This window comes from Manacus candei, unplaced genomic scaffold (genome assembly GCF_025592945.1).
Source record: "Manacus candei isolate 608988 ecotype Guabito, Panama unplaced genomic scaffold, ASM2559294v1 h1tg000051l, whole genome shotgun sequence".
Lineage (NCBI taxonomy): Eukaryota > Metazoa > Chordata > Aves > Passeriformes > Pipridae > Manacus > Manacus candei.
Genome location: NW_026138099.1, coordinates 5,022,683 through 5,050,675, shown reverse-complemented (window position 1 = coordinate 5,050,675; position 27,993 = coordinate 5,022,683). Strand labels below are relative to the sequence as shown.

At 39.3% G+C, this 27,993-nt stretch overlaps 1 protein-coding gene and 1 long non-coding RNA gene across 4 annotated transcripts in view; both read left to right on the top strand.

The window, feature by feature from the left end:
* The first annotated feature begins 21 nt into the window (after positions 1-21).
* LOC127477319 (uncharacterized) lies at positions 22-8,069 on the top strand. 3 transcript variants are annotated; one of them, XR_007906918.1, is made up of 4 exons: positions 22-295; positions 2,759-2,853; positions 2,987-3,146; positions 4,713-8,067. It is a non-coding gene; the product is annotated as an uncharacterized LOC127477319 (long non-coding RNA). The 3 variants fall into 3 exon arrangements; XR_007906919.1 differs by lacking the exon at positions 22-295 and adding an exon at positions 3,231-3,402 and having other exon boundaries at positions 2,733-2,853; positions 4,713-8,069; XR_007906917.1 differs by lacking the exon at positions 22-295 and having other exon boundaries at positions 2,683-2,853.
* Positions 8,070-8,776: 707 nt separating this feature from the next.
* ADAMTSL1 (ADAMTS like 1) overlaps positions 8,777-27,993 on the top strand; it is a 382,369-nt gene continuing 363,152 nt past the window's right edge. Inside the window, exons 1-2 of the mRNA XM_051801328.1 lie at positions 8,777-8,881; positions 20,462-20,603. Of these exons, the coding sequence (XP_051657288.1) occupies positions 20,502-20,603 (102 nt within the window). The 5' untranslated portion in view covers positions 8,777-8,881; positions 20,462-20,501. The remainder of the gene's footprint in view (positions 8,882-20,461; positions 20,604-27,993) is intronic.

Genomic DNA, 27,993 nt, shown 5'->3' with positions numbered 1-27,993 from the left:
AGTAACACCTGGTAAGAGCAGGGCCTACTAGCTCCAAAATCCATGGCAGTTGAGCCCATACAGCAATCTGCTTTCAATTTTCTCATGAGCATTCCTGGTTTTGCTTTTCAGCCTTTGGGAACGTTAGGGACCAGTTTTCCTTTTCCTCTCTAAAGCAAATGTCAACAGTCAAGATCCATAAACTCACTGTTGAAAAGTGAAAACAAGTGCTGACTTAGCCACAGGGAGTTGAAACTAGGTTGCTCCCATAACAGGTTTGCGTAGAAATAACTGCTATGATAGCTGGTATGATCTTGTAAGTTTGCTTTTTATTGAAATTTCCACATGAGCATCTGGCATTGTACTTTTGCATCATTGCTTGAATTACACGGGCTGTGCAAACTGTTTTGGGACACCAGAACAGTAACTCTTGTTGAGACCATTCACTCATTGGAGTGGCGTTGAATCAGTATTGTCTGGTGTTAGCCACTGCATCCCTGTGCTCTGAAACATGGCAGTGTTCACTTCTGGGAACTGTGCTGATACAGGTACAAACAGCAGGTGCAGACAAAGTGTGCTTTCTGGTTTGTATTTCTCCCCATTGCATTCTGAAGGTGAAATTAGAGCTATTCTTTACTTTTTGAGAGTTGCATATCTGAATTAGGTAGGGTTAGCTCCCTTGAAGACATGCGATGTGCTGCTATCCATTTACATCATCTCTGCAGTGAGAAATAAATCCAGCAAACAAGACTAATTTCATTAGCCTTAACTTTATAAATTTTCCACACTAGGCAGTTATCTAGTTAACATATGGATCGTACAATAGATGATCCCAATAAGACTATGCTGTAAGCCACTTGAGGAATTCGGCTGCTGTGATCAATCACAAGAGCATTTGCTCTAGGGCCATGTGTTATTATTTATAATATATACTGTTTATACTTCATAAAATTCCCTTATCACTCCTTATTTCCTAAAATCAATTTATTGAAAGAAAGAGCCAGAAGATTTATCACTTTTATAATAAAATATCTGACTTCACCTGCCAGAAGTAGCCAAATTGATTTTTAACGTCTGTTAATGATTTAACTTTCCCTTTTTACTGACGTCAGTGGAAGGGTGTTACCACTCCCAGTCCTCAGTGAAAGGGTATTTTCATTTTACAGAAAAATATACTGCTTGTCTCTGCACTTATATATGCTTAATGTATACTACACTTTAATTTCTTGCCAGTAAAATGTTTAAAGTTTAGGTAGAGCCTAGATAATATGAAAATTGGAGACTCTAAATGTGATGCTGGGCAAGAGGGCATAGAAAGGCTTTTTTTTCAATTATTCATATCTTATATTTACTCTTCTATTTATTATGAATACATAACTGAAGACATTACTTTGGTTTGCTTTCTTATCAATCTTCTGGTTACCATTCAGTGATACTCAAAGGAAGTACTGATTAAGTTAAGCCCCAAGAAGTGTGTGTGTGCATATGCATTTTTAGAAGAAAACACATTTCAAAAGGAATAGAAGTCATTAATTTAATCAATACTGTCTTATGACTCATGATATATAACATAAACACAGATACAATTTTCTTCATTTCACAGGAAAAAACATTTTCTTAAAGCAATCATTAGCATCATGTTCTGTGTAAGGCCAGTATGGATTTTAGTCTTAATTGTCCTTATGTGATAGATTTTCTTTGTTCAAATGGATTTTCCACTCTTATTAAAAAGTTGCTATAAATGCCTAACATTGATTATAAGTGGATGAGAGATTACTTTGAATCTAAGATCTTATCAGTTAAACAAAATGCATCTTTATTTACATGTTCTTCATAAAAAATGAGTTAACCAGAGGTTCCTATCTATCATATTTTCAAATTTTACCTAATGTCTGTTTGTCAAAAACATTTTACATAAATTTAAAAACTTTGGTTTGCCAATACTTTTATTTTGAGAGTTTTCCACATCTGGAAATGTTCTCTTGTTTCATAGTAAGAGAAAGAAGAGCACCCATTACAGAGTAGCCAGAGGGATGAGAAAGATGTGCACAGCAAGGAGTTTGAAATCTCTTTCTCCTGTTCATTTGTAAGCTGTCACTGATAACTGCTATTGCAAAGTCTTATAGTGTGGTTCTTGGTTGCTAAAGAAGGAAGCCGTGATGGAACGGTCATTCATTTTGGTTAATTCTCAAACTGGGAAAGAATTTTCTAGGCTCCCTGTTATGTCAGAAGCATGTGGGTTTATGCACCTTATGGAACGTGCGAATTGTTTTCTGAAAGTACCTATTTTGCTCTCTTCAGTATACAGTAAGCTTAGGAATACTGCCTTCTTAATTTAGCACATGCAGGTTAACTTCTGTTATCTTTGCGATTAACCACTCTAAATCTGTGACCTGGTGGCAGCTTGTGAGGCCACAGGCTGGTGCAGAGGGCACTCAACTGTTTTGTAAGCATCACAGGAATCTGAATCTGGTCTGTTTAAATTTCAAATGATCATGTTTTGTTTTTTTTTCTGATAGGAAAAAAAAATATTCTGAAATTTTTGAGCTAACAGGTGGCATGAGCTGTAATCATGAATACATTTTACCTGTTGTATTAATTCCTTAGAAGGGAAAGGTTCTTTCTCACATTGACTTTGAAGTTTCAAATCAGATTCAGTCATTAAAAAAGAAAAAAATTGCTATGTCTATATTCTGAATAGTAATCATTCTCGCTAACTAGTACTTAAAGTCATGTTTTAACCTGTTAAAATTATATTATCGAAACCATTATTTTTAAGGTCTGTCTGAAGAGCCTAGCCTTTTGACTGTTTTGCTCTGGGCAAAAGTGAAATGTTGCATTCTTCAAATCCACTTGCTATGACTTGAACACTGGGTAAGCAGTTATTGGTCAAGATAATATTGATATTTTAAATTACTTTTATTAAAAAAATGGTTATATTAAAATTAGGTACAGGATGACTTCTTCCTTTTCTTCCCTTTCTTTTCTCTCTCCACTGTCCGAGAAGATCACTCTTCAAGCAGAAGAAATTTTTTGAGATTATCTTCAGGTGACTGACCATTTCAGTAGTCCCTTTACACAGATGGATACCTGTGTTAATGGTGATATTAATTTTTCGACCTCAGGAGAAGACTATCCTTATTTTCTCAATGTCTTTCTTACACCAGGTTAGTAATAGCTAGTTTGTTACCTACTCTAACAAGAGCATAGATAATTAGTTATAGCTGTATAATTGCATTTTTCTCTGATAGAAACCACATTCCATGGGCTAAGTATATGAATGAGCATGCATGTGACAAGATTACTGACTGTGGCAGGAACTTATACCAGAGGGAAGGAAATCCCAAGGACAGTAGCAGTTCATAAAATATGATGCGTATACCATGTCTAAGAAATTTCAAACCTGGGAGGAAGCACTGGAAGGTAATCAGGAGCCTTTAAATGTAGCAATAGATACGACAGATGTATGAATATATTTTTGTCTTCATTAGCAAGTCAGGTAACTCTGGCAGGAATTAGAGGACAAGGAAAGGAAGATTGGCAGAGACAGGTCACATGCAGTTATTATAAATAATTATTTATGGATTTATGTGGAGAAGCAACTTCACACTGGCAGAGCACATATCTCTGAGGGTGATGAATGTGTCGTTCAGTCAAATCAAATGCTAAAATTTCCTTACCCCTTGGAATCCGTATAGCTTCCTTTTGATTATATAGTTAGCATATACCATTTTTCATCAAGAAGTATGACTGCCCATATGGTGAGCAAATCTGTGCAATGTAACTATATCACTCCAGAAAATTGATTTCAAACGTGTCCATAGGTGGGAGAAACACTATAAAAAGTACACTTCAGGGCCCGCTGAAGTACCATTGAGAGTCTTGGCTAGCAATGTAGCAGCCTTTCCATTTGTTTGGCTAATTGGCATAAAGACTCTTTCAGGGAGGTAACAGAACTGACAACAGAAAGCACCATGGAAAAAATTGCAGAGAAAAATGACTTGGCTTAATCATTGACACAGGATAAAGAATGCATGGTTCACATAAGATTGTAGTAAAAAGCATGAACTGCAAAAGGTTATCTGGGAAATCGTTGTATTCCACTTACAATAAGTTCTGTACATAAAATGACTTTCACAAGAGGTGAATTGATGCAATGAACTTAAGAATAAGGTTCTCAACAATTTTTTTTTTGGCAAAATGAAAACAAAGGACTGGTAATACAAGCTGACAAAATTCATTATTCAAATCAGAACCATGTCCTCAACTTTCTGCTAGCAGTCAGCTGTGAGGAAAAGTGTGAGTGGACTATTTGTGTAATCTACTGCAAGTACACTCGTGTTACTCCTTGTTTTTTTTAATTTGGTACTTCTTTGACAGTTCTTAATATATGAAGCACAACTGGTAGTTATTGCTGATAGTAGAAAAACAGTTCACATACCCTAGCCTTCTGTGGCATGGAAGGTGTACTGTGTGTTGCAGTTCTTATCAACAGAGCATGTAATCTCCATTGGCAAAACGGCGACAAGTCAGTACAAGCAGGAATCAGAAAGTTAAGAATGCAGCAATCTTTTAACACAGAGAAGTAATAATGTTATGTTTTCTTACCTACAGTAATTAATAATTTGTTGCAACATTTTGACAGAGGTTCTAATTGTCCTTTACTGCATATGTCATTTGTTGAAAATGGAAGCAGAAGTTGAATTAAGTAAAGATTTTTTTTTTTTTGGTAGAACATCTATGACACCCATGTGCACACTTTAATCACAAGTTAAGAGAGTAAGTAAGAGTGTTCTTCTCTCAGGGATTGGATCCAAGCTCTGAAGAAGCATGACTCTTTTGAAGACCTAAATAGAATTTGACATCTAACCTGAGTTCTGTAAAAACCTACCTTACAAACTGCAGTTAATAGCCCACACAGGCAACTGGATAAACCAGAACAGGCTTACTAAATCAAAAAAAATATAAAATTAGAAAGATTAAAAATATGCAAGATAACAAAATTTTATTTTCAGAGGCAAACATTTTTTACTAAGAATCGATGAGTTCTGGAAACATAGATGAAACAACTTTTTGGTTAGGTTAAGCACTTTAAGGCAATATAGATAGGACTGTGAATCATTTACATAGTGCAAATATTTTTTTCAGGCTAATCCCAGGTTTTTATTTTTTCTTTAAGAACTGATCAGTTATTCCACTGAATTATGCCAAAGTTCTTCTTAATCCAGCATTTCCTTAACTTTTCCTCATATTACACCTACCTTGTCCCATTCAGATCAGTGGTGTTGCCTAAAGAGAGACTGTAGAGGAAAAGAGGCCAAGATAAGATAAAGAGAGTAGGTCCTTTAATCAGCCTACAGGCCCAAGGAATACACATAATGCATACGTGTCCATACAGTGGTTCTATGATTTTATAATAAGGTCTATCCAATCCCAGATCTGTCCACCCCCAGTTCTGCCCCCTGACACGCCCCTTTGGGAATTGGGTCTGGGGGCGTTTGGGACCCCTTCTTCCTCATCTTTTTCTTCTTTGCAGCATGTATAGTCCTTGGAGCTCCTCCAAAGTTCTGGGCTTGAAGGTCACTGTCTGTGTGAGACCTTCTGGTCCCGGCCTAGAGTGCTTTTCTACAGTTCTATCTTGAAAAGAAGACTAAACATGCTAACGGAATTTAGAGGGATTGATATGAAATGGCGTAATAAGGTTGGGTGTGTGTAACTATTATGCTTCAGGGTAAGGGATATAATACAGCTACATTAAAATCTACATTTACTACACAACTACTTCTAAAATCTACAAAAGTTAAAAATCCAAAAAACTCTGAGGCATCAGTCCCCCCTTTAGGGATGGACAAAACTCAGTCTTATCCAATCTCTACCACTTATACCTAGCATTATACCAAAGGGATGACCAACACCTACAGCATCAGGTCATGTAATGAGCTCTTACACAAACACTAATTATGTATGTCACTAATAGAAACAGTTGTTTTATCCAGGTCCAGTTGGTAACTATGAAGTAAGTTTATAGATGTTATCTCCGTAAACCTAATGAGACATTCTCAGGAATCATCCAGTGGAGAATTTAAACTTGTTGCCAAATTTCAGTCATAGTGCAAATCCAGCACTCACTTTCATGAAAAATATTCGATGCATTTTTACTAAAATCAAATGTAAATTTTGGTTTTAAACCCGATCCATACTTATCAGTGGTATTAGACAATACACACAGAAAAATAGTTTAAACATAATTTTAACAGTTTGTAACAGAGGCTTTCTTCCCTCTGGGTAGCAAATCCAGGGTTCTTTGCCAACAGCTCTGACCACGATGGAGATGGTCAGCAGAACTTGAAACAGTTCTTTCCATTTGACTTGCAGGGGTTTCAGTCCCACTGTTTAGCATAGGCTGGACAGTTTGTGTTTATAGTTTGTGGGCTGGAACAGATGAACAGGATTGTCCAGTCCCAGAGGTCTAGGTGACATGAGGATTTCCTGCAGTTTCTGCAAAGCAGAGTCTAAACCATTCAACAATTCTGCAGATTAACCTTCCCTTATGTGAGTAGGGATCACGTTGTTTTTCCACCTTGGATTGTATGTGGATCTTTTAAAAAGGCCATATGCAGGACCTGAACCGACATCATAGATGTTTCTTAACAAACCCTGTTTGTTTGTGCTTTGTGAGCCGATGAAGTGTGACTCTCTGTCCGATGACAATCTCACAGGAAACCCAAATCTTGGAATTCCTGCATCTTGACTGTGTGAGAGGAACTCGAGCTTTTATAACATACAGTGATTAACTGCCAGTTAGGAGCTTACCAGAAGCAGGCTGTGTCTGAATGCAACATGAGACAGCACCCTGGCAGTGCCAGTAGTTCATCGCAGACAGCTTGTAGTCTCTGGACAGATTCCAGGCCTTATCGGGGGACAGGCCATCCTGCCACAGTCTGCCCCAGACTGCACTCAATCATCTTTACCTCATGGAGTGCTAGTGCATGTACCTCTTGCCTCCATGGATAAAAGCATCCTCATGTATTGGGTTAGGTGCACTCATGTATATGTGCCTGTATGTGTATGTGGACACCAAGAGAACAGCTGTATTACAATAAAGCTAGGAAGCAATCTAAGCAAACCATTTAAGCGATCTAAACAAATCATCCCACTAACGATGGGGTTTGAGACCAGTTTGTCTCAAAGATTGCAGGCAAGATGAAAGTCATGTCTCAGGGTGCCATGGGAAGGTCCACAGAACCAGTGCTGTTGCAGTGCTGCAGCCACCTTCTCACCCCCCTTTCTGTCCTAACACAGGACTCTTCTGTGAAACTCGGCGTTCACACACTCCTAGATGACACTGGATGACAAAGTATTTTAGATGCATAAGGTAGATAAATTTGATCTCACAAACACATGAAATCCTATCCCCACCAAACCATCCCTTTCACAAGATGCAGTAGCCAAAGAGACGCAGATATTCCAAACGGTGTTTGCAAAATGTTGTTAAACTTCTCTGTCCTAGTTCATCACTGTATGGATGTAACCCAAAACTGTGTATTCTGTAGCCTTCCATGCCATTTCCCAGAAACTGTTATCAATAGAGCATTTACACCATCTGCCCAGAGCAGCCTGACCCCTCAGGCTATAAACTGGGTGTTAAGAGGCCTTCGAGATAAGAGGATGCTCCTGTCCTCACACCCATTGTGGAACTCCCCACCCTGAAGGAGGTACTGGGCATTCCTGCCTGAACTGGAGGATATATAATCTTGGGGTCTTGGGACTTTTTTAACCACTCGTGGAATCCAGAGGAAGACTGCAGACCACCACTCTCAACCAGATTGCAGACTACTACTCTCAACCAGACTGCAACCACCACTCTCGACTGGACTGCAACCACCACTTTTCAACCAGACTGCAATCACCACTCTTGACCAAACTGCAACAGCACTCTCACCAACAGGTTTTCCCCTCTCCTTTTACTTTGAACTCAGGGGGCCCAAAGAACACCACTCTGTTCATGCCCCAGGGTGCTGGGTTATACAGTTGGGTTTAGTGGGTTAAAACCAATTGTTTGTCTGTATAATTGTACTTATTGTATTATTTTATTAAATTGTTATTATGACTTATAATCTCTCTTTTGAGTTGGGTTCATTTCCCCTGCCGGTTTACCTTTAAACCGGTATGTGCTCGAACGGAACATATACAGATATGAACATTGCAAACTTTAAAGCAGTCAATATAGCAAAAGCAATATAAGCTTTCAATTCTACTGTAATTAAACTAACAGTAAGAGAAGCCTAACAGCAACATAGGATAGGAGATAAAAAACCCAAATACAATAGTCATGGCACTGTCTGGTGTTCTCACAGTATTATTCAAATTGCAGTCTGATTCTTATATTACCACCTTTGGAGATCATAGGCTGATCTTACAACAGTTCTTAACCGTGACAGAAGCTTTTACCTATCTTAGGAATTCTTGTTACAGTACAAATCCTTTTGTCTTGATGTGTCTGACTTGCAGTTGTTTCCACTTTCAGTCTCAGTTCTGGTGGCACAAGTTTCCAAGTCTGTCTGCTGAAATAAGACTTTCTGCAAACAGTCAACTTCTGATACATTGTTAGGTCACACTGAAAGCAAAACAGTGGTTTTGCCACAGCCCCCCGAACTGAATCAGGGCACAGAGGGCAGGAATGTTCATGGACTGCGACCCTGGAACAGGCCCAGAGCACATGGGTCAAAACAACTAGCTTTTCTTCCCCTGCCCCCCCCCTCCCTCCCCCCTTCGTGTTGGTCAGTCCAGCGGGCTGGGGAGGACCACAGCGGTGGGACAGTGCCGGTCGCTCAGCCTTCCGAACCTCCTGTACCCCTCCGCAGGTCACCATAGGGACAGTTACCACGAGAGCCAGTCTTGGGTAAGTTTCCCTTCTGAGCTTCCCTTCTCGCTGTTGCAAAACGTATCTTTCCCGGTTTTCGCCTAGTCCTGGACTCCGTTGCTACGGCAACATTAGGAGCAGGAGCCCGAGCAGGCAGGGCACTGCCAACTCGGCGGGTGGGGCGGGTCCAGGGGCGGTCCGGGGCGGGACCATTCGTGCTCTGGTCCACTCTCCTCTCCGAGGCGGAGAGCTGTCCTGCGGGGTGGGTGGCTGCGCCCGCAGCGGCTTTGGGGGTCCGAAACTGGACTTCCCAAAACTGGGGGGAAAACCAAGTGTTGTGATTACAAAATCCAAAAAGCTCTGAGGCATCAATAGTTAACCAAAAATACTTACAGGCAGTGGTAAGGTGTGACTGTTTTACTTTTTCTAATATAATCTAGTAGAGTCAAGAATGCCACACTACTTATAAAAAAAAAATAGAGTATTTTCTTTAGGCTGGGAGAACTGCATTCTTAGTTAAACTTCTTTGCCTTTCAGATGCAAAGGAAAAAGATTTCTATTTATGAAGGCAGTTTGTTGAACTTTGAGCTATTGATAGAAAGTTTCCCAGCACACTGCTGCATTCCACAAGTGCCTTTAGTTCCTAGTGAGTATTAAAGGTTATGGTGTGGCAGTGGATTTGTCCCAAGCAGGTTATAGTACAACTCAAACAGACGTTGAAATAAGAATATATATTTAAAGGATACTAGCCTGCCAAAATCAAACTCTTAATTAAACTGTCTGGATGTAATAGAATTCTAATCCCTATTCCATGTGATATGAGTGTTCTACTGCAGTTCTGAGTGCTGTATGTCACGGTGGGCTTGTCAAACTCTGGTCCTTATTCAAAATTAAAGATGCTGGAATTAGCTTAGGGCTTTAGACAGGACAAGTCCCAAACTGACATCTTTTTTTTTGATGTATGTGTTTTCCTTTCCTTTTTGTTTTTATGCATCTTTTAATTTTCATCAAGATCTGTTTCCAGCTATGCAGTGAAAACACTAGTAAGTTTATGGTTCAAAAATGTTGTAGGCTTTGCAGACTTAAAAGTTCCTAGGTAAAATTGCTACCAACCATGTGAAAAATTACTTGGATTTTCATCTCCCTGTTTTGTCGATGAGTATCTTTGTCTTTTGCAAAATATGTTATAGGAATGGGATAAGCAGGATGAAAAGTACTTGGGGACTAAGAAGACATTCCTGAGAGCAAATTATTGAATAGACAGATGGGAGTGAATGTTTGGGTGATATCTACTTTCCTGTACCCTTTGTCCTCCTTCTTTTGGGACACAGATCAGTGGGACATGCTATCTATTAAATGCTGTAGGAGAGAGCATGCATCATATGAATTCAGCATTCTTTCAAACCTTGACTTTAATAACATATGCAGAAAATTCTCCAGAGTGACATAGTTTGGAACCAAGTTTGTGGAAGCATTACAAACTTGATAAATTACCTGTTTTGTGTTTGGGATTTTTTTGCTAAGTAGTGACAGTGACCACTCCAGGGGAACTTGTGGGTCAAACAGTAACCTTGATTTTGTCGGTTGTTAACCCATTCCGTAGCAGTGGAGTTTGCGGTATAATTTGTAGCAAGCTGTGAAGCTGACATTTGGTCCAGAGACCTAGTAAGGAATTTGGGGATGAGTAACGTGTGAAAGCCCTACCTGTGCCACTTTTCCCCTGGTTATGCTCATTAAATCAGGAAGCAGGAGAAATACCTTGGATCTGACATGACTTTGTTATTTTATAATTTCAAAGCTTTGCTTTCATGTTCCATCTTAAAACTGATTTGTGCACATTTTAGTAAGATGGATGAAAATTACAGAGGAAAAGAATAAAACTGACAAGACCATAGTAGGTGTGATGGCAGAGAACTTTCATTTACCAGTGTCCTGGTAGTATATACCTCAATAACTGAATTATGCTCAAAATGAAAAAACAGTGTAGGACATGTTAAAAAGTGGTTCATTTCACTAGTGGCAATAAATACAGTCAATCTTTTAACAAGGATTTAGTTTTAGACACAGAGCACAGCTGTGATCAGCTCTATTAACTTTGTCCATCTAGTTCTCTAAAACTAATAAGAGCAGTGCTTTTTAAATTCAGTTACACTTTTCAACCAAAAAATAATTGCTAGTCATCTGGTTGTAAGAAATAGATTATCCAGCTTCTAAATCAGTTTCTCCAAAATATATGCATGTCCTTCTAGTTACGAACTAAATTTGAAATTATAGACAACAACAAGATTTTTTTTTTTTTGATAAAGATTAATGTGAAAGTATATAAGGGAAAAATATCTGAACAGATTATTGAAAAAGAAAAATTGTTCCTTTTTGGATTTTTCAAGACTAATTTTAAATTTGCTTTTAGAAAGAGTGTAGTAAGTAAATTACATATTTCAGATTTAATGTCATAATAGTTTAGAACATGGACTGTCTTTAATAAAGGAATATGGAGAAATGCTAGCTCTAGTCCTAGCATTTGAAAAAAAAAAATACCATGACCATACATAAAGAATCCTGTGTCTATATCATTTTTGTAATTATTATTATTATGCGCAGCACAGTGGTTAACACTTCCATCACCTCTGACCAGGGGCTGTTTAATGATTCCTCATTTGTGGAGAGATCTCAGTGATACAGAGCAAAATCCATTAATTCAAAAACTGAGATGTTGTCCCCTAATTCATAATTTATTAATCCCAGTTTTGAGATAATTTCTTCCTTCCACTTGAACACATTTTAGAAATGACCTCTTGTATCTGCATCCTTTAATGGCTCTTGTATCCACATAAATAAGACCGTATGATGTCTGCATTATTTTCTTGTATTTATACATATAAAATGTGAGTGAAAAATGATGAATTTATATTATATATACCAACTTAAAACCACAAGGAAATACTTTAAATAAAACTTGTTTTCTTTGGTTTTAGGTGTGGATTTTTGTATTATATTTCTGAGAGTGTCTGTAGTATTAATATTTTGAGCTATCTCAAGCTCCTTGTTAATTGAAAAGTTTGAGTTTGTTTTATCAGTCCCATAGCAGGACAAGTGAAACTAAGGCCTAATTAAAAAAGAAAGTTCTGGCCACAGAGGAATCAAACTGCTGTAACATTGTTTTCTACTTTCAGTTTTACCTGTGCTACCACAGCAATGTCCTGGCACTGATGCAGAATTTCATCTTGAAAGATCCTGTAGCCTCAATAAGGTTCACTTACTTTTTTTTCCAGTTTTTCATTTGCAATTTCTGCTCTGTAATCCTATCATGAAGGGCAAGATTAATCTGAAATATTCTGAATGTCAATGCTGAAATACATCTCTCAGACATGTCATGACACATCAAAGAAAGGTTATGTGATATAGCATTTGAAAGTGAGAATCCCATCATATCTGCTATTAGACCCCTATTAAAACTTTGATTTTTAAGGATCCAACTACACTGATGCCCAGTCAACATTCCCTGTGGTCAACTTTTTAGTTACCTCCTCAAGTGTTGAATTATAATCCAATCATAATCAATATGTTCATTAGGAAGAATAATGGTGTGGATCAGTAGACTATGCCCAGATGTGAAGCATTTTTCAAGTCAGTTAATGTAGCTCACCCTTACAACACAGAGCAAAACATATGCAGAGACCTCATATTCCCTTTACATACATAATGACCTTTCTTTAAGGTAGAGAAATCTTACTGAGCCTTCATCATTACAGTTCATGTTAAAGTTTTTGAAGTCAGATAGATAGAGAACCCAGAGGTCATCTGTAACAATTCCCCTCTAAAAAAGTAATAGTGAACCCTGAAGAATTGATCCTCTACCTATATTTCAGAAAAGAGAATAGTTGACCATAGACTTGCTTCCTGGTCTTCTTGGTTTAGTTATAGACTTAAAGCATGCTTTTCAAAAGGTTCTGTTAAAACAGAAATCTTCCTTCTTCAAGCAAAGCTGTTGAAAAGTCAAGTAAAAAATTCTATATCTAGTTCTGAAAAGCTTTAATATTATTTCAAATCTGTTCCTTTCTGAACAGTTACCAGTTTGGAGAAGACTGATTCTAGAGTGAAGACGAGAGTGTGTATGTGGCAATTAAAACCAGACATAGTAATTTACATGCTGGAATGCATTTCAGTATTAGCTCCACTGTTTTTATACTCAGAGTTGAGCCTCCACCAGATTCACTGAGTAGGAAAACCTTGTTCATTACTGAAAACACATAAGACCTCAGAGTTTGAACTTCTGTGCAAAAATGGGTTCTATCCATTTTTTTTTCACAAGCAGTGCCTTGGGAAGTGTCTTCAATTTAGTATCTTTCCTCTGTGAGGTTCTCTTCTTTTTATAGCACAAGATAGTGATTTGGAAAGACTACATTTTGACAGTTTATTATTGTTGTCCAGAGTTATTCTCATCACATTCAGCTCTTTTCAGTTAAGAGGGAATTTGCGTGCTTCTGTATATTTATTGACAGTAATCCACCTACTAAGGTTGCTCTACCATTTTTGTGATAGCGTTATCCACAGTAGTATGAGAGTAAGGTAAATTGTGTTAAATCATGATGACAGTGACTTTCTTTCTATCTATATTTTACTTTAAGTTGGTTTAAAGTTTGAAGGAAATGTTTAAAATATTCTGATCAAGGATATTAACAGATCTGAATGTTGATATTTTAGAAATAATAGCTGCCCTGATAATGCCCACAGTCTTCTAAGACCATTGATCTCATTTTGTCATGTAAATGTAGAGGCAAGTTACAGACCAGGTTGCTTCTGCAGTTGTTTGTCAGTGTAGTAAATGAGGCAAGGAATCTGTGGATAAGCACGTAGTCTAATTAAAGACTCCATCTTAAGGAATTATCACAAGGTCACAGGTGAACAATGCATCAACAGTTCTGATGTTTGTGTGAACAGATTTCTGGATTTGTGAGACTGTGGCTAGACATAGTCTGTGCTAGGTCTTAGCTTATGAGCACAGACTTTTGCAGACTAAGTACAGAGGGTGGCCTTTTGGTTTTGTAAAGTTTTCAAGAGAACATTAGCCAAAATGTATCTTACAATTGTAAAATGTTATTTCTGTTTTGAAATATTTCATCTCTGCAGTACAGTCCATCACAATTTAAATATTTTGGTTTTATTTTTGAATAATTACCACCAAGGTACAGGCGGTCAAACCCAATGTAAATACCAATACCATCTAAAAATAACATTTATGGGGAGTGCACTAAGGATGAAAATAAGTAAACTGTCGTTTTCAAATGCTGATACAAAGTTAAGCTAATAATTTTATGCTCTGATGATACAACAGTAAATAATGTGTGACAGCATCTGCCAGTAAGTTGATAGTATGTTTTTCTGACTTTTCCATAATTCTCCTTGTTTCATTACATGTAATGCCATCGCATGGTTAAGTCCCGCTGCACTCACTGTATGTGCACACCATCCCTGCAATGCACGTCTCTATGTGAGAGACGTGTGGAGAGACGTGCGGAGGTATGGGGCAGGCTGTGTTGTTAAGGTGTCACTTTGTGTAACTAGTAGATGAAGAACACTTTGGATGAAAACCTGTTCAGGTTTACTTACAGCAGCTGCTGAGGAACAAAGCGGAAATATTAATGGCCGCAGCTAGCCTACTAAGCTGTGGGCTTCCTTGCTTGCCAGCCAGGAGACTACAAAAGTGAATGCAGCATTCAGGTAGTTCTGAAGCAGACTTTTTGAGAACACCAGCAATAGGCTGTCTTGAATATTAGAGCTTTGCTTCATTTTCCATGAATGTTTTCTGAAAAAATCCTTCACAATTTGAGAAAGAGTAGATTTTCAGTCAGGGTACCATCTGACTAGGATATAAGAATCTAAAGATGGGTGGAAACAGCGGAAATAATGAAAGCCAAGAGATTATATGTATGCAATACAAGTAAACAATAATTTTTTTTATTATAAGGCTTCTAGTACGCTGTGCCAATGGATCTCCATGTCTCTTGGTGGCAAATTATCTTATGCATTTAACTAATATTCTTTGAATATTTTGTGTTTGACATTCATAGAATCTCTGCAGTGGTGGTAGCAGCATTTTTAGTTGAGGTTAAAGCAAAAGCAAAATACGTGTATGTATACGTACATTTGTTTCTTCAGAATAGGTGATGGCTGTGGTCTGTCTTCAGTGTGTAGTTCCCTTAAAAGCTTCCAATATGTTTTAGAAGCTCTTAAAATAATTTCTATAAGCTTCAGCTGATCTGTGGTCAGCTTCCCTGCCTCGCTCTCCAAAACAGCCTGCAAAGGGAGCGCCTCCCAAATTTGAACACACAGAGCAGCTTACACGTGGCTCGCGCAAACTGGGAATAAACAATCCCACCAGAGGTGCAGAGGGCCATTTATTTTGAGTAATGTATTGATCATTTAGAGTTTGTTCTGCATGAGGTTTTTAAAGAAAATCGGGGACATTTACAGGAATTAAAGGCTATGTTGAGCTGTATTGTTCTCCTACACAGATACAATAGGAGCTGAGTTTGATCTCCCATTGAAATTGATTACTTTAGGGCTTCTTGCTGGGTCTACCTGCAGTGTTGTTTTGTGGGAATGACATAGGACAATACTGGCAGGGATGGATGAAACCTGAGAAATGAGAAGATTGAGCGATGGTGAAGCAAATATCAATCTTGTCCATTAAGAGTTTCAGTTACAGAATTACAGAATGGTTGGGGTTGGAAGGGGCCTCTGAGGATCATCTAGTTCAACACTCCTGCTAAAGCAGGTTCACCTAGAGCAGGTTGCACAGAATCACATCCAGGTGGGTTTTGAATATCTCCAGAGAAGGAGACTCCACAAGCTCTTTGGGCGACCTGTTCCAGTGCTCTGTCGCCCTTGCAGAAAAAAGTTTTTCCTGATGTTCAGAAGGAACGTCCTTTGCTCCAGTTTGTGCCTGTTGCCCCTCATCCTGTCACTGGTCACCACTGAAAGATGTTTGGCCTCCACAAATACTTGGTTATGTGAGAAACATAGGGGAATTTGAAACAAACAAGAAAATTAATTTTAAAAAATTACCTTTTGTTAAATCTTTATGCAGTTTTATGGCTGCTGCCTTATATGTCATGTTATTTCCTTGTTATTATGTTATAGTTAACCTTCAGTTGTAGTCACACCCAGAAAAATTTGTGCCTAATCAATAGGGATAGTATCAAAGACAGGTTAGCACTTTTTTATCTGCCCAGTGTGGCTGTCTAGCTGGCATTGGCAGTAGAGATGTATGCTGGGCTTGGCTTTGACTTCAGAATAGGAAGTTTTGCAGTAGAAGTGGTGGGCATTTAGTACTGAGTCTGGGCACAGAGATGCAGAAATGGAATTTACATGTATTTTTGTTGGCTTTTTTGGAAGTGTTTTTTGAGGTTCCAAAAAGTGAAGCTACAGTTAATATAGCATCTTCTGTATGGATAGCCTCTCCTGTGTACAGAAGTGGTCTCTGTGAACTCCTGATGTTGCACATGTATGGGACCATGTGTGGTCATACATGATGCTGAAGTTCAGGATTTTGAGAAAGTGCAACTTAAATGCATAAAGCTAAAGATTGTAGTGTGTTTTTTTATATATGAGTATACTAGGCATAATTGGGATCTTAGCTTTGCTATATCTCTGACTCTTTAAAGCTTGATAGCATAATTTAAATGTTTGTTTCATGTTGTTTTTTTCACATGGGATTGATGGTTTATTGGTAGTCTCCATGCAGTCCTCCAAGGAAGGAAAACAAAATGAAGTCATGTTTTAAAGCAATGATAATGACCTCAAGGCAAGGCATTTGGAGAAGAAGGAAGAATTAGTGAAAAGAATTTTTGTTATTTATGGCGTTATAACAGAATATACTAGATAATATCTCTGATAATGCTTTTTCAGAAACTATGTGAATTTTGGTTAATTTTAATTTATATGAATATATTTCTTTAATGACCTAAAGGGCAAGATAGACACAAACATTCGAAACTTTGGAATTTTTATTCTGCTTTATATATGAGAAAGACATCATCTCTCTGCTCTGGAGAGCAGTATCTGTTTAACAGTATGTAGTCATGATACTGCAAACAATGAGGTGATCTGTCTTCCTTAGAATACCACAGTTTTGGTGGCTTTTGGTTTTTGTTTTGATTTTTTTTTTACCTCCGCCTTGTGGAAGTGTGTGAATGTGAGATTCTTACCTTTCACTGGGGAAAAAATGGCTTGCAGTTGTTCTGATTATGGGAAAAATATTGAATATGTGAATTCCAATGATTTCAACAAAAAGGAGGGGGGAAAAAAAGAATATAACAGTAATTTTACATCAACACTTCTGGAGACGTGAAAAGTAATTCTGGAGAACTTGGGGTGACCAATACTGAGATCTGGTTCGTTGTGTCTACCTACACTGGAAATTGAACAGGATGCTTCTGGTTCTGACTTTTGTGTGAAGTGTTACAGAACTTCCTATGTATAAAATATGTGGGCAGATCTCTGCTACGTTTCATAGGTAGGATGTACAAAAGTCAAAGAAAAGGTAGGATAATGTTGAGGGAATTCTGCATGAAATTCAGGTAAAATCCCCAGAATGCCTGATGGACATCTAGAGCCTGCATTTAAGTCTTTCTGAAAACTTCTTGGCTATTCCAACTTGGTTAGCTAGACTGAAGCTGGGATGACTGACTGTTAATCCGTGGAACAGTGTTTTCATCTTCTGAAGGGACAGCTCCAGGCAGAGAGTTACCTCTTGCTGTTTAAAGTGTAGGTCATGCAAGGCAATTCCTTCTCATCAGCACTTCCTCTTCTGTCTTCATGAATTCTGTAGCAATTGTGAGAGATAAAGCCAGACTACTGTAATAGATTCCTGACACATTTAGATAAAATACTACAGAAGCCTGTCATGCAGACTTACTCACAGGTATGCTCTGATGGACAAAACCTTTTAGCTCTGGAGTGCAGCCATGAGGTAATACTGGTGTGAAGCATGCTTGAGTATGCTCAGATGTTTCTGTCTGAGGAGAATTTTCTTTCATATTGCAAGCACCTTAGAGTTCAGTGGTGTGGCTCAGCCAAGAGACTCATTTCTGAGCTAATGCTTTAATCTTGTTTCTGCCTGGCTTGCAGGAAAGAAAACAGAACCTTTGCTTCTGGATGTCTTTTTCAGATGCTCATCACCAGAAAGCACTGTGTGTTCTCATTTTGGGTGGTTGTGGTTATAATTGTTAGGGAATTTTTGAACAGTGCTTTTATTTTTTCTTGTGAGACAGTACAGTTTCATCAAAACTGAAACAACTAAAACTCAGTGTCTATAAAGTTTTGATCAAGTTTTAAGCACACTTCAAAATTTTCAGAACAAATGTGATTGTTCTATTTTATAAAAGCTTTTTGGTTTGAAATGTCAACTACTTATAAAAAAGTAACAAATTTTAAATATTTTGAAGTTATACTAATAAAAAGTGATAATCTCAAGCTTATTTTTTAAAGTTATTCATGATGTTACATACTTAGGTAAAAAAAAAAAATTCAACTAGATTTATAAAATAATAATGAATATCCTCTAGTAATTTCCAGTTCACGGTGGCTAGGCTTCTGTTTATGTGTATCAGACTTTGTTTGTCCATTCAGAGGGAATTCTACTATTGAAGCTTAGGCAGGCGTTTATAATTGAATTTAAACAATCCATGTTTATTTCACTTACTAAACTAGGTTACTGAAAGTGTTTGTCATGAGGCAAAATGTTTCCTTAGTTAATTTTGCAATTTACTCTGAATCATTATCAAATTTTCTATATCTGTTTCGAAGTACAGATGCCAAAACTAAGTTATGTGGTCTCGTCAGTGCTCTGAATCTGTGATATTGCAATAAACATCTCTAAACTGTTAAGACATCCTCTGGCAGGGGAAGGTGGATTTGATATTTCTAGTACTTTCAAAATGGAAAGTAGCATGTATGCATGCAAACATCTTGGTTAACAATTCTCAAGTGATACTCTTAGTGACAAAATCACATATGTATGCTCTCTTAATGAGAAACAAAATTCCTTCAACTGCTTGTGGAGATGAAGAACTTATTTTGTCTTGTATGTAGAATATGTAGGAGTCAGGTAGCATTTTAAAAATGTTAGTTTTTTGTACTTGCAGACATTCAGTGCTGTGGGATGAAGTCTAAATATCAGTAGAATTTTCAGGCACATGGTGACTCCTGGGGATGGTCCTGTGCAGGGCTAAGAGTTGGACTCAATGATCCTTGTGAGTCCCTTCCAACTCAGCATATTCTGTGATTCTGTAATGCTGAGATTGGGTATTTCTCTAGTTTGAATGATACTGACTGCACGCCTTAAATAGTGTTACTGCTTTAGATCACTGGTGATGAGCTTTAAGATGCATCTGTACATACACGGTACAGTTCAAGTACAACTTGAAGCAGCTGCATTTGTTCAGCATTTGAAACTCTGTCAGATGAGACGTGTCAAATTTGATAGGCCAATGACCATTCTAGCCCATCATAGCTTTTGGCTGCAGTTCTGTTGAGATATGTTTCATATGGTACATACTTTTAACTACTCTGTTTGATGTAAGTGTGATGGGGTATCTGCTAATGAATTTTAAGTAGTTACCAGAAAATATTTAACCTAGGGAATTAATCGTGAGTTCCTCAGTGCAAGATTAAGCTAAAGAAACTGCTGAAAAAACCTGGCTTAGTTATGAAGCCAGTTTACCTCGTGGTCTTCGCTTTCCTGATAGTCCTTCCTGGAGAAGACCGTAATTCAGCTCTCATGCTAGGATGAAAACTGGACTTGTGGAAATTTTCTGTTAAATGTAAGCAAAGTTAGAATAAGAGAATAAAATAATTTATTTAAGGCGCCATGCTAGTGGGGTAGGGCAATTGATTAATTTCACAGAGTGTGTGATGTCCTTTGGATTTTACCATAAATTCCTTGCAATATGAAAATTCTTTTATGGTCGTGGGTCTCTTTTCAGTTAAAGGTGTGTTAAGTTGGTTTTCGTCTGCTGTCCTGAAATTCTGAACTCTTAATTCGGCTGACTGGATCTTTATTGTCTGCATGAAGTAAAAATGTGTGTTATATATCTAAATGATACTTAACAAAAGGAAAGCATGTAATGAAGGAACATAGGTAATAAAAAAGTACATATCTGTTGGATGAAGTTGGAGCTTTGACTTGTTTTACTGGGTGGCTAAATGCAGCTTTACTGTCTTGACTCGTCAGTACATATATAGTACTTCCCCTCAGAGAACGTTACCCTAGAAAATGAGAAATGTTCACAAAGCACCTTGTGCTGTAAGAATTTGGGATTTTTCAGCATGTAACAGTAGCTAACCTATGATGTTAACTGCAGGATTTTGTTTGTATGAACTGGGAAATATCTTACGAGCCTGGTGCATATTTGTTGTATAATTACCTCTGAGGTGGTGGTCAAAAGTAATCCCAAGCCAACTACACTGAATTTTCCAAAGCTTAAGCATGATAGCCAGGTTTGTAGTTGTGGAGAAACAACAACTTGGCACTGCTGCTTTTTTATCAAACTTGAGGACAAAAATAAAAGGGAACTCAAACCAGGAGACAACTACCATCCCCTCTTTCCCTCCTAGCCTAAATACAAGATGTGTTTGGCAGCACTGAGAAGCTGTAATGGAGCTTTTCTGCATGAAGGAAGAATCTATGCTGCAAGCAAGATATTTTTACTTCAGCCAAGGAATGGCCAAGGGAAATATACAGAACCACCTGCCAAATGTGAGTGAAAATCAGAACGTTGTATTGTGCCTGAAAGAGACACAGAAGAACAAAGACATAGTTTCTACTGGACTGCTGCCAGTAGGCAAAGGTCTGCATTTTAAGAGTTATCTTTAAAATTTTGACCTATCAGTTCATCCTGCTAGCTTATTAGGCCATTTCCCAAATCTTTTAATTGCTTTAGATGCTGAGAACTAGATACCTTTATGATTTTTTTCCTGTTTACAGTTATAGCAGTGATAGATCTGTGGTGGACCAAGCTTCTCTTGCACTTCTTAATTTTTTTGCTCAATGAGAAACTTCACAACAGATGAGATGAGCCTTACTAGCCTAATACATAGGTCTACATGAATGCATTAATAACACACCGAATATTGTCTGTATTTCCTCGATGGCACAGTTGAAAATCTTCAAGGAATAGCACCTAAACCATTAAGCTTGCTGTCCCATGTTTCATAGCCTCACAGTAGAATCTCTGTCAGAACATAGTTATAGTGTGTGAATAAGTGCCAAATGAGTAGTAATATTGTAGGGATCACAGCTGTTAAATTCTATAGAAAATAAGGCCTTGGATTTAACTCTTTCACAATGCTTACAATTAGTGATAAGCTTGAGAGGACTTTCCTATGCAGACCTGTCCAGAAGGCACCCTTCAGGGAAGAGAGGGTGTGTGTGTGTGTGTGTGTGTGTGTGTGTGTGTGTGTATGTGTGTGTGTGTGTGTGTGTGTGTATGGAAGTATACTGTACTACACAGAGTGTGAACTGCTGATTGAAAACGTATTTCTTACTGCAGCTGTTAGAAGTGGCATTACAGCCTGTGACAAACATTTGTAGTTTACCTCAAGGACAGCAGTTGCTTGTTGGAAAATTGTTCTCAGTGTAGTAAATTAGTTTGTTGAAGAAGAAATATTTATTCTTACATGTTTTTACATTAAATTTGATACAGTCATATCTTCAGCAAATGAGATAAATTGGCTAAGCTGCCATTGGGTAGCTATTTCCACGTATGTGTTCTGGATAAAAGAAAGAAGAGAAGATTAGATTCTTATTGTTTGCAAAACCAAATTGAAAACTTTCACTTGATAATGTATTGGTTCAAAACAAACTCAAACATCCAAAGAAAGGATAAATATGTTCTGAAAAACTTTACTTGAAAGGGATTTTCTTTGGAGTTTCGCTAGACTATTCTTGACCAATTCTATTTAGATATGGTAAGAGCTATTACAGCTTTGCACACAAATATTTTGATGTTTCTTCCAGTTCTATTTCATGAAAAAAAAATAGAAGCTTTGTACTAAAATCAGTCATCTACTCTTAATTGAATTCTTTCTTACTGGGGAAGAGGGTGAGCCAGGAAGAAAGAAAGAAATAATAAAGGCATGCATGATAGGGGTATAATTGGAATTGAATACAATGATACCAACTATGTCCATGTCTTACTGTTTTTGTTTTCATGGTAATTTTAAAGAATTATATGGTCACCAAGACTATTTAGAAGAAGTGAGAAATATGAGAATTAGGCCAGCTATGGTATCTCAAAGGAGGAAGCTGGAGGAGCTTTCCTTGATCATAATTCTTATCTCCCATTCAGGGAAAGGAAAGTCAGCATTGTTTGCCCATATCCTACAAACCAGTTGAAGTATACTTCCCATGCATTTCCCACATTTTTCTATCTATAGTACTCCATTATAGAAAATGCATTATTTGTATGACCAGATACGTGGCTGACAGAGAAAGCTATTCACAGAATCGTAGAATAGTTTGGGTTGGAAGGGACCTTACAGATCATGTAGCTCCAACCCCCTTGCTGTGGGCAAGGATACCTCCCACTAGACCAGGTAACCCAAAGCCCCTTCCAGCCTCTTCTTGAACACCTCCGGGGATGGGGAGCCCATAAATTCTGTGGAAAACCTGTTCTAGTGCCTCACCACCCTCACAGTAAAGAATTTCTTTCTAATATATAATCTAAACCTACCCTTCTTCACCTTAAAGCCATTATCCCTTTTCCTACCACTTGTGAAAAGTCCCTCTTGAACCTTCTTTAACCCCCCTTCAGGTACTGTAAGAGTGCTATAAGGTCTCCCCAAAGTCTTTTCTTCTCCAGGCTGAACAGCCCCAATTCTCCCTGACTGTCTTCATAGGTCAGATATTCCAGCCCTGTGATCAACTTAGTGGCCCTTCTCTGGACTTGTTCCAACAAGTACACATGTATTCCTTGTATTGAAAGCCCAAGAGTTGGACATAGTGCTCCAGATGGGGTCTTCCCCACCTGAGTAGAGCAAAGTAGAAGGTGAGAATGACCTACCTTGACCTACTGGTCACTTTGCTTTTATTACAATCCAGGATATGGTTGTCCTTCTAGGCTGCCAGGACATGTTTCTGGGTCATGTTGAGTTTATCGTCCACAAACTCACCCAAGTCCTTCTGCTGCTCTTGATCTCTTTTCCACCTGGCCTGTACTTATGCTTGGGATTGTGCCGACCCAGCTACACGACCTTGCATTTGGCCTTTCTGAACTTCATGAGGTTCTCTTGGATCCATGCCTCAAGCCTGTCAAAGTGTCCATCTGGGTGCTGTCCTTTCCTTTCCGCATGTCAACCTCATCACACAGCCTAGTGTTGTCAGCAGACTTGTTCACAGTGCGTTCAATCCCACTGTCCATGTCACCAACAAAGATGTTAAAATGTGCTGGTCGCAGTACTGACCCCTGAGGAACACCACTTGTCACTGTTGTCAACTTGGACATCATGTTGTTGACCACAGCTCTTTGAGTGTGTCCATCCAACCAATTCCATATCCACTGAGTGGTCTGGACCCTGGCAGCCCCCGTGCTGTGTGTGGTGGAGGTCCAGGGACCTTGGCAGCCCCCATGCTGCATATGGCAGAGGTCCAGGGATCCCAGCAGCCCCTGCACCACGTGGAGGTCTGGGGACGGCAGCAGCCCCCACACCGCAGTGCGGAGGTCTGGGGACCCCAACCCCCGGGTGCGGCCACGGTCAGCCCCCGCCGTAGCCCCGGCGGGTGAAAGGAGAGAAAGAGAGAGAGCCTCGCTGGTGGGTACTGCGCCTCTGTGGAAGAGGAGAGGGGAGCTTCGGAGCACACGGAGGTTTGCCGTTCCAGGTTTGGGGGAGGGGAAGGGTGTCGAGCGGGCCATGGGGGTCCTCAGACTGGCGGGAGGGCGAGTGGGGCAATCCTGTATGAAATGTTGCAGGTGTGCAGTGTGCCTCTAGATATGTGGTAACACAGTGGGGTAAGGATAAGGTCAGGGTGGATAATGGGTTCTTTTAGAATGTTGGGGGTCTCAGCCGGGCTGGGACCTTGAAAGGCACCCCAGCCTTGGATGGGTACGGGGGTCAGAACAGTTTGTTTGTTCGTTTGTTTCTGGCTCACCTGTGGCTACTGCCCAGGTTCGGCATGCTCTGGATATATTTGCTTTGCTCTGTTACATCCTGAAAGGGTGGTCAGGACAAAGGGTTGTTCCTGGGTATTTCCTTGAGATTGTATATAGATAGGTGATAGGAAAGTAGGAAATGAAAGACTTGCCCAAATCGTTCCAATAGGAATGAAACCTGTGTACCCCTGTGTGGTTACGAGCTACGCTGGCAGTGGTACATGCCTTCGGTAGGGTCGCCCATGCCAGACAGGTCAAAACCGCAGGGTCAGATACAGTACATTCTCGGGCAGGATGAGCTCGTTAACCTTCTGGCAGTCATCCTAGGGGAAGGACAACTCTAATCCCAAACCCGGGCAGATGGAGCTCGCTGAGCCCTGTAAGGCCATCCATCTAAGGGAAGGTCACTCTAATTAAACCTATGTCCTGAGGACCTTGCTGCCACTGTCCAAGCTCGCTTGGCACTGGCAGATGAACCTTAGGATTAAAGGGTGGGTCCAGTTCCACACATACTGCATCTCACCTAAAAAATCCGTTACGCAGGCTTGAAGGCTTTACCCACAGTCACAAAGCCCTGTAGCGACGGGCAAGAGTCAAAACGGCAGGTGAAAGGTGCACTGGAAGCCGCAGACCCAACCCTGCATGCAGGCTGTTCAGGATATTGGTCATTTGAGACTAACTGGAGAAGACAGTCTCTTGGGGCAGCACCCTGAATGACCAAACAGCCTTTTCAAGGACAGCACTGCTTGCTCCACTCGGAACGGGGCCTAGAAAAGGTGGCCTAAACAAAGCTCATCTCCACCTTCACCCAGTTGGTTAATCGCAGGCCAACGGGCATCTTCTTCCAATGAGGTCGCACAAAGATCAAAAGACAAAGGCATACACCTGCCTCCAAAGGTGTACCTAAATTAACTCTAGCATGCTGGAATATCAGAACCATGCTCTATTCTGTGGATAGTGGACGTCCTGAGTGATGTTCTACCCGAAAGCCGATGTGGTTTCAGAGCCAACAGGAGTACCGCAGACATGGTATTTGTTCTCAGACAACTGTAAGAGAAGTGCAGGGAACAGAACAAAGGTCTCTATGTAACCTTTGTTGACCTCACCAAGGCTTTCGATACTGTGAGCAGAAAAGGTTTGTGGCAGATTTTGGAACGTTTAGGTTGTCCCCCCAAGTTCCTTAAAATGATCATCTCACTCCATGAGGATCAGCACGACCAAGTCAGATATGGTGATGCACTTTCTGAGCCCTTTCTAATAAAGAATGGTGTGAAACAAGGCTGTGTTCTTGCACCAACCCTATTCACAGTCTTTTTTAGCATGATGCTCCAAAGGGCCACGGCAGACCTCGAGGATCAGGACGGTATCTACATTCGATACCGTACTGATGGAAGCCTTTTCAACCTAAGGCGACTGAAGGCCCACACCAAGACCTTAAACCACCTTGTCCAGGAGCTGCTTTATGCTGATGACGCCGCCCTTGTCACCCACACAGAAGCAGCTCTGCAGCGTTTAACATCCTGCTTTGCAGATGCTGCTGAGCTTTTTGGGCTGGAAGTCAGCTTAAAGAAGACTGAAGTTCTCTATCAACCTCAGGAAGTCTTCCTTCATCCCCATATCACCATTGGCCAATCAGAGCTCAAATCAGTCCAGCAGTTTAATTACCTCGGTAGCCTCATCTCCTCGGATGGTAAGATTGACAGAGAGATAGACAACAGGTTAGCAAAGGCATATAGTGCTTTTGGAAAACTCCATAGAAGAGTTTGGCGAAATAAACAGCTGAAGAAAAGTACAAAGATCAGTGTTTACAGAGCCATTGTGCTGTCTACTCTTTTATATGGTTCCGAATCATGGGTCATCTACCGCCACCACCTGCGTCTCATAGAATGCCTCCATCAACGCTGCCTCCGTACAATCCTAAACATCCACTGGTCGGATTATGTGACCAATACATCTGTTCTAGAACAAACAGCAGTTACAAGTATTGAGGCCATGTTGCTGAGAACACAGCTGCACTGGGCAGGACATGTCTCCAGGATGAAGGACCATCACCTCCCTAAGATCTTGCTTTATGGTGAACTTGCCACCGACTGCCGCAAGAGAGGAACCCTGAAGAGAAGATACAAGGACTCCCTGAAACAACATCTCAGCCTTGGCCATATTGACCATCATAACTGGTCTACTCTGGCCTTGAATTAGGAGGTCTGGAGACACACCATCTATAACGCTGCTGCTTCTTTTGAGAACACACACAGGATCACCCTTGAGGAGTAAAGACAACGCAGAAAGAATCATGCCTTGTGGAATATACCGTCTGAGGAGTCCTTCTGCTGTGCCTTTTGCAACCGGTCATGTCTATCTCTTATTGGCCTTTTTAGCCACCAATGCGCTTGCAACAAACGTGGGTAGAGGCCTTCCCAAATCTTCATTCACAAAGCCTAGCCATGGTGATGATGATGAGTGGTCCATCCGTCAAATCCATACATGTCTATTTTAGAAACCAGGATGTTTTGTGTGACAGTGTCAAATGCTTTGCACAGGTCCAGATAGGTAACAGCTGTTGCCATTTCTTTCTGCACCACTGCTGTAACCCCACTAAAGGCCAATTCCTATTCACTATCTTATATTCTACTTACAAGTATACCTAAGTCAGGGAATGGATTTTTAAAAACTGAAATTAAGTAAACTTTAAATCACGTGCCTTTAGACCAGTGAGCAGAGGAACGATATCTGTTGTGACGGCGCTTAGTTTTCTTAAAGTCTTCACATTGATTTACAATATAATCTGAGCAGTTCTGTCATCTCCTCAGTGTAGCTAAGAAGTTGAAATCAATGATCTGATATTATGATATCTTAATGAAGAAATACATTGGTCAAGTGGTCTCATATTTTTCAAGAAAAAAAAGAGAAATTAAATAGGATGTGGAGGTATTAATTTGTCTGCAATTAAGATGGACAGTCGAAACCTTGTCCCTCTTTCTCCTCTAGTTAGTCGTAAATCCTCCAAAATGCCTGCTGAAATCTACATTTGTGTGTTTTCAAGCTGGGCTAAATGTGTAAACTAACTATTTTTTTTTCCTGAATTATATCGAAAACAACTGTTAAAACACTGTAAATTTGAGGCGGGCTGGAATATAAGTGGATGAACATTCGAACAGCTTATTTCTTCTTCATATGAATGGTAGCAAGTCAATTTAAACAAAAACGTATAGCGCAAAGTGAGAGAATCTTGTTTTTAGAACTGCTGCTTGAACTGTCTCTAGCACAGAGAAATGAGAGGAATTAATGTCTCGGAGGGCATATAATTCTTAGTGAACCTAGAGAAGTATTTGTTGGCAAAGTGTTTGTCTCATTATGGAATACAGTATTCAGCTTCCCTGGTTGGATGAGTGTGTTCTTCTCCAAATAAGGAAAAGAACAAGATGGTCTGCTCACTCGTCAGCTTCAGTTAAGCAGTGAAATTTTCAGGAATAAGTATTTTCATTAGAAATGCTAACATTATCTAAATTAAAAATGTAAAAAGTCTGACAAAGAATTTATGTTCCCTAAGAGGGGAGAAAATTACCATTGATATGAAAATATATTTTAGATGCAGTTAAACAAGAGCAAAGTGGTATATGAAGTGATACACTACTCTTAAAAAGAGGTCTGTCACTAACAATCACTATATAGGCATGGTAATTTTGGACAATATAAACAGAGTGGAAATCACCAGAGAGTTTTGTTCATGCTTGGCTATAATGTGACTCCTACATAAGTGTATGATTAATACACAGCAGTATTTCATAGTCCATCATTTACATGTTCTCTGTTTTGAGTAATTTCTTCTGTTTTGCCATCTTAATATGTCTTCTTTGACATACAGAAAGACAGACTTAAAACACTGATTTTTGTAAGTTCTTTTAAATATGAAAACCCATTTGAAAAATATCAGTGTTTGAAAAATATCACTTCTTTCCATTGATAGTTCAAAGAATTTCAGTTGATTTGTCCCAAAGT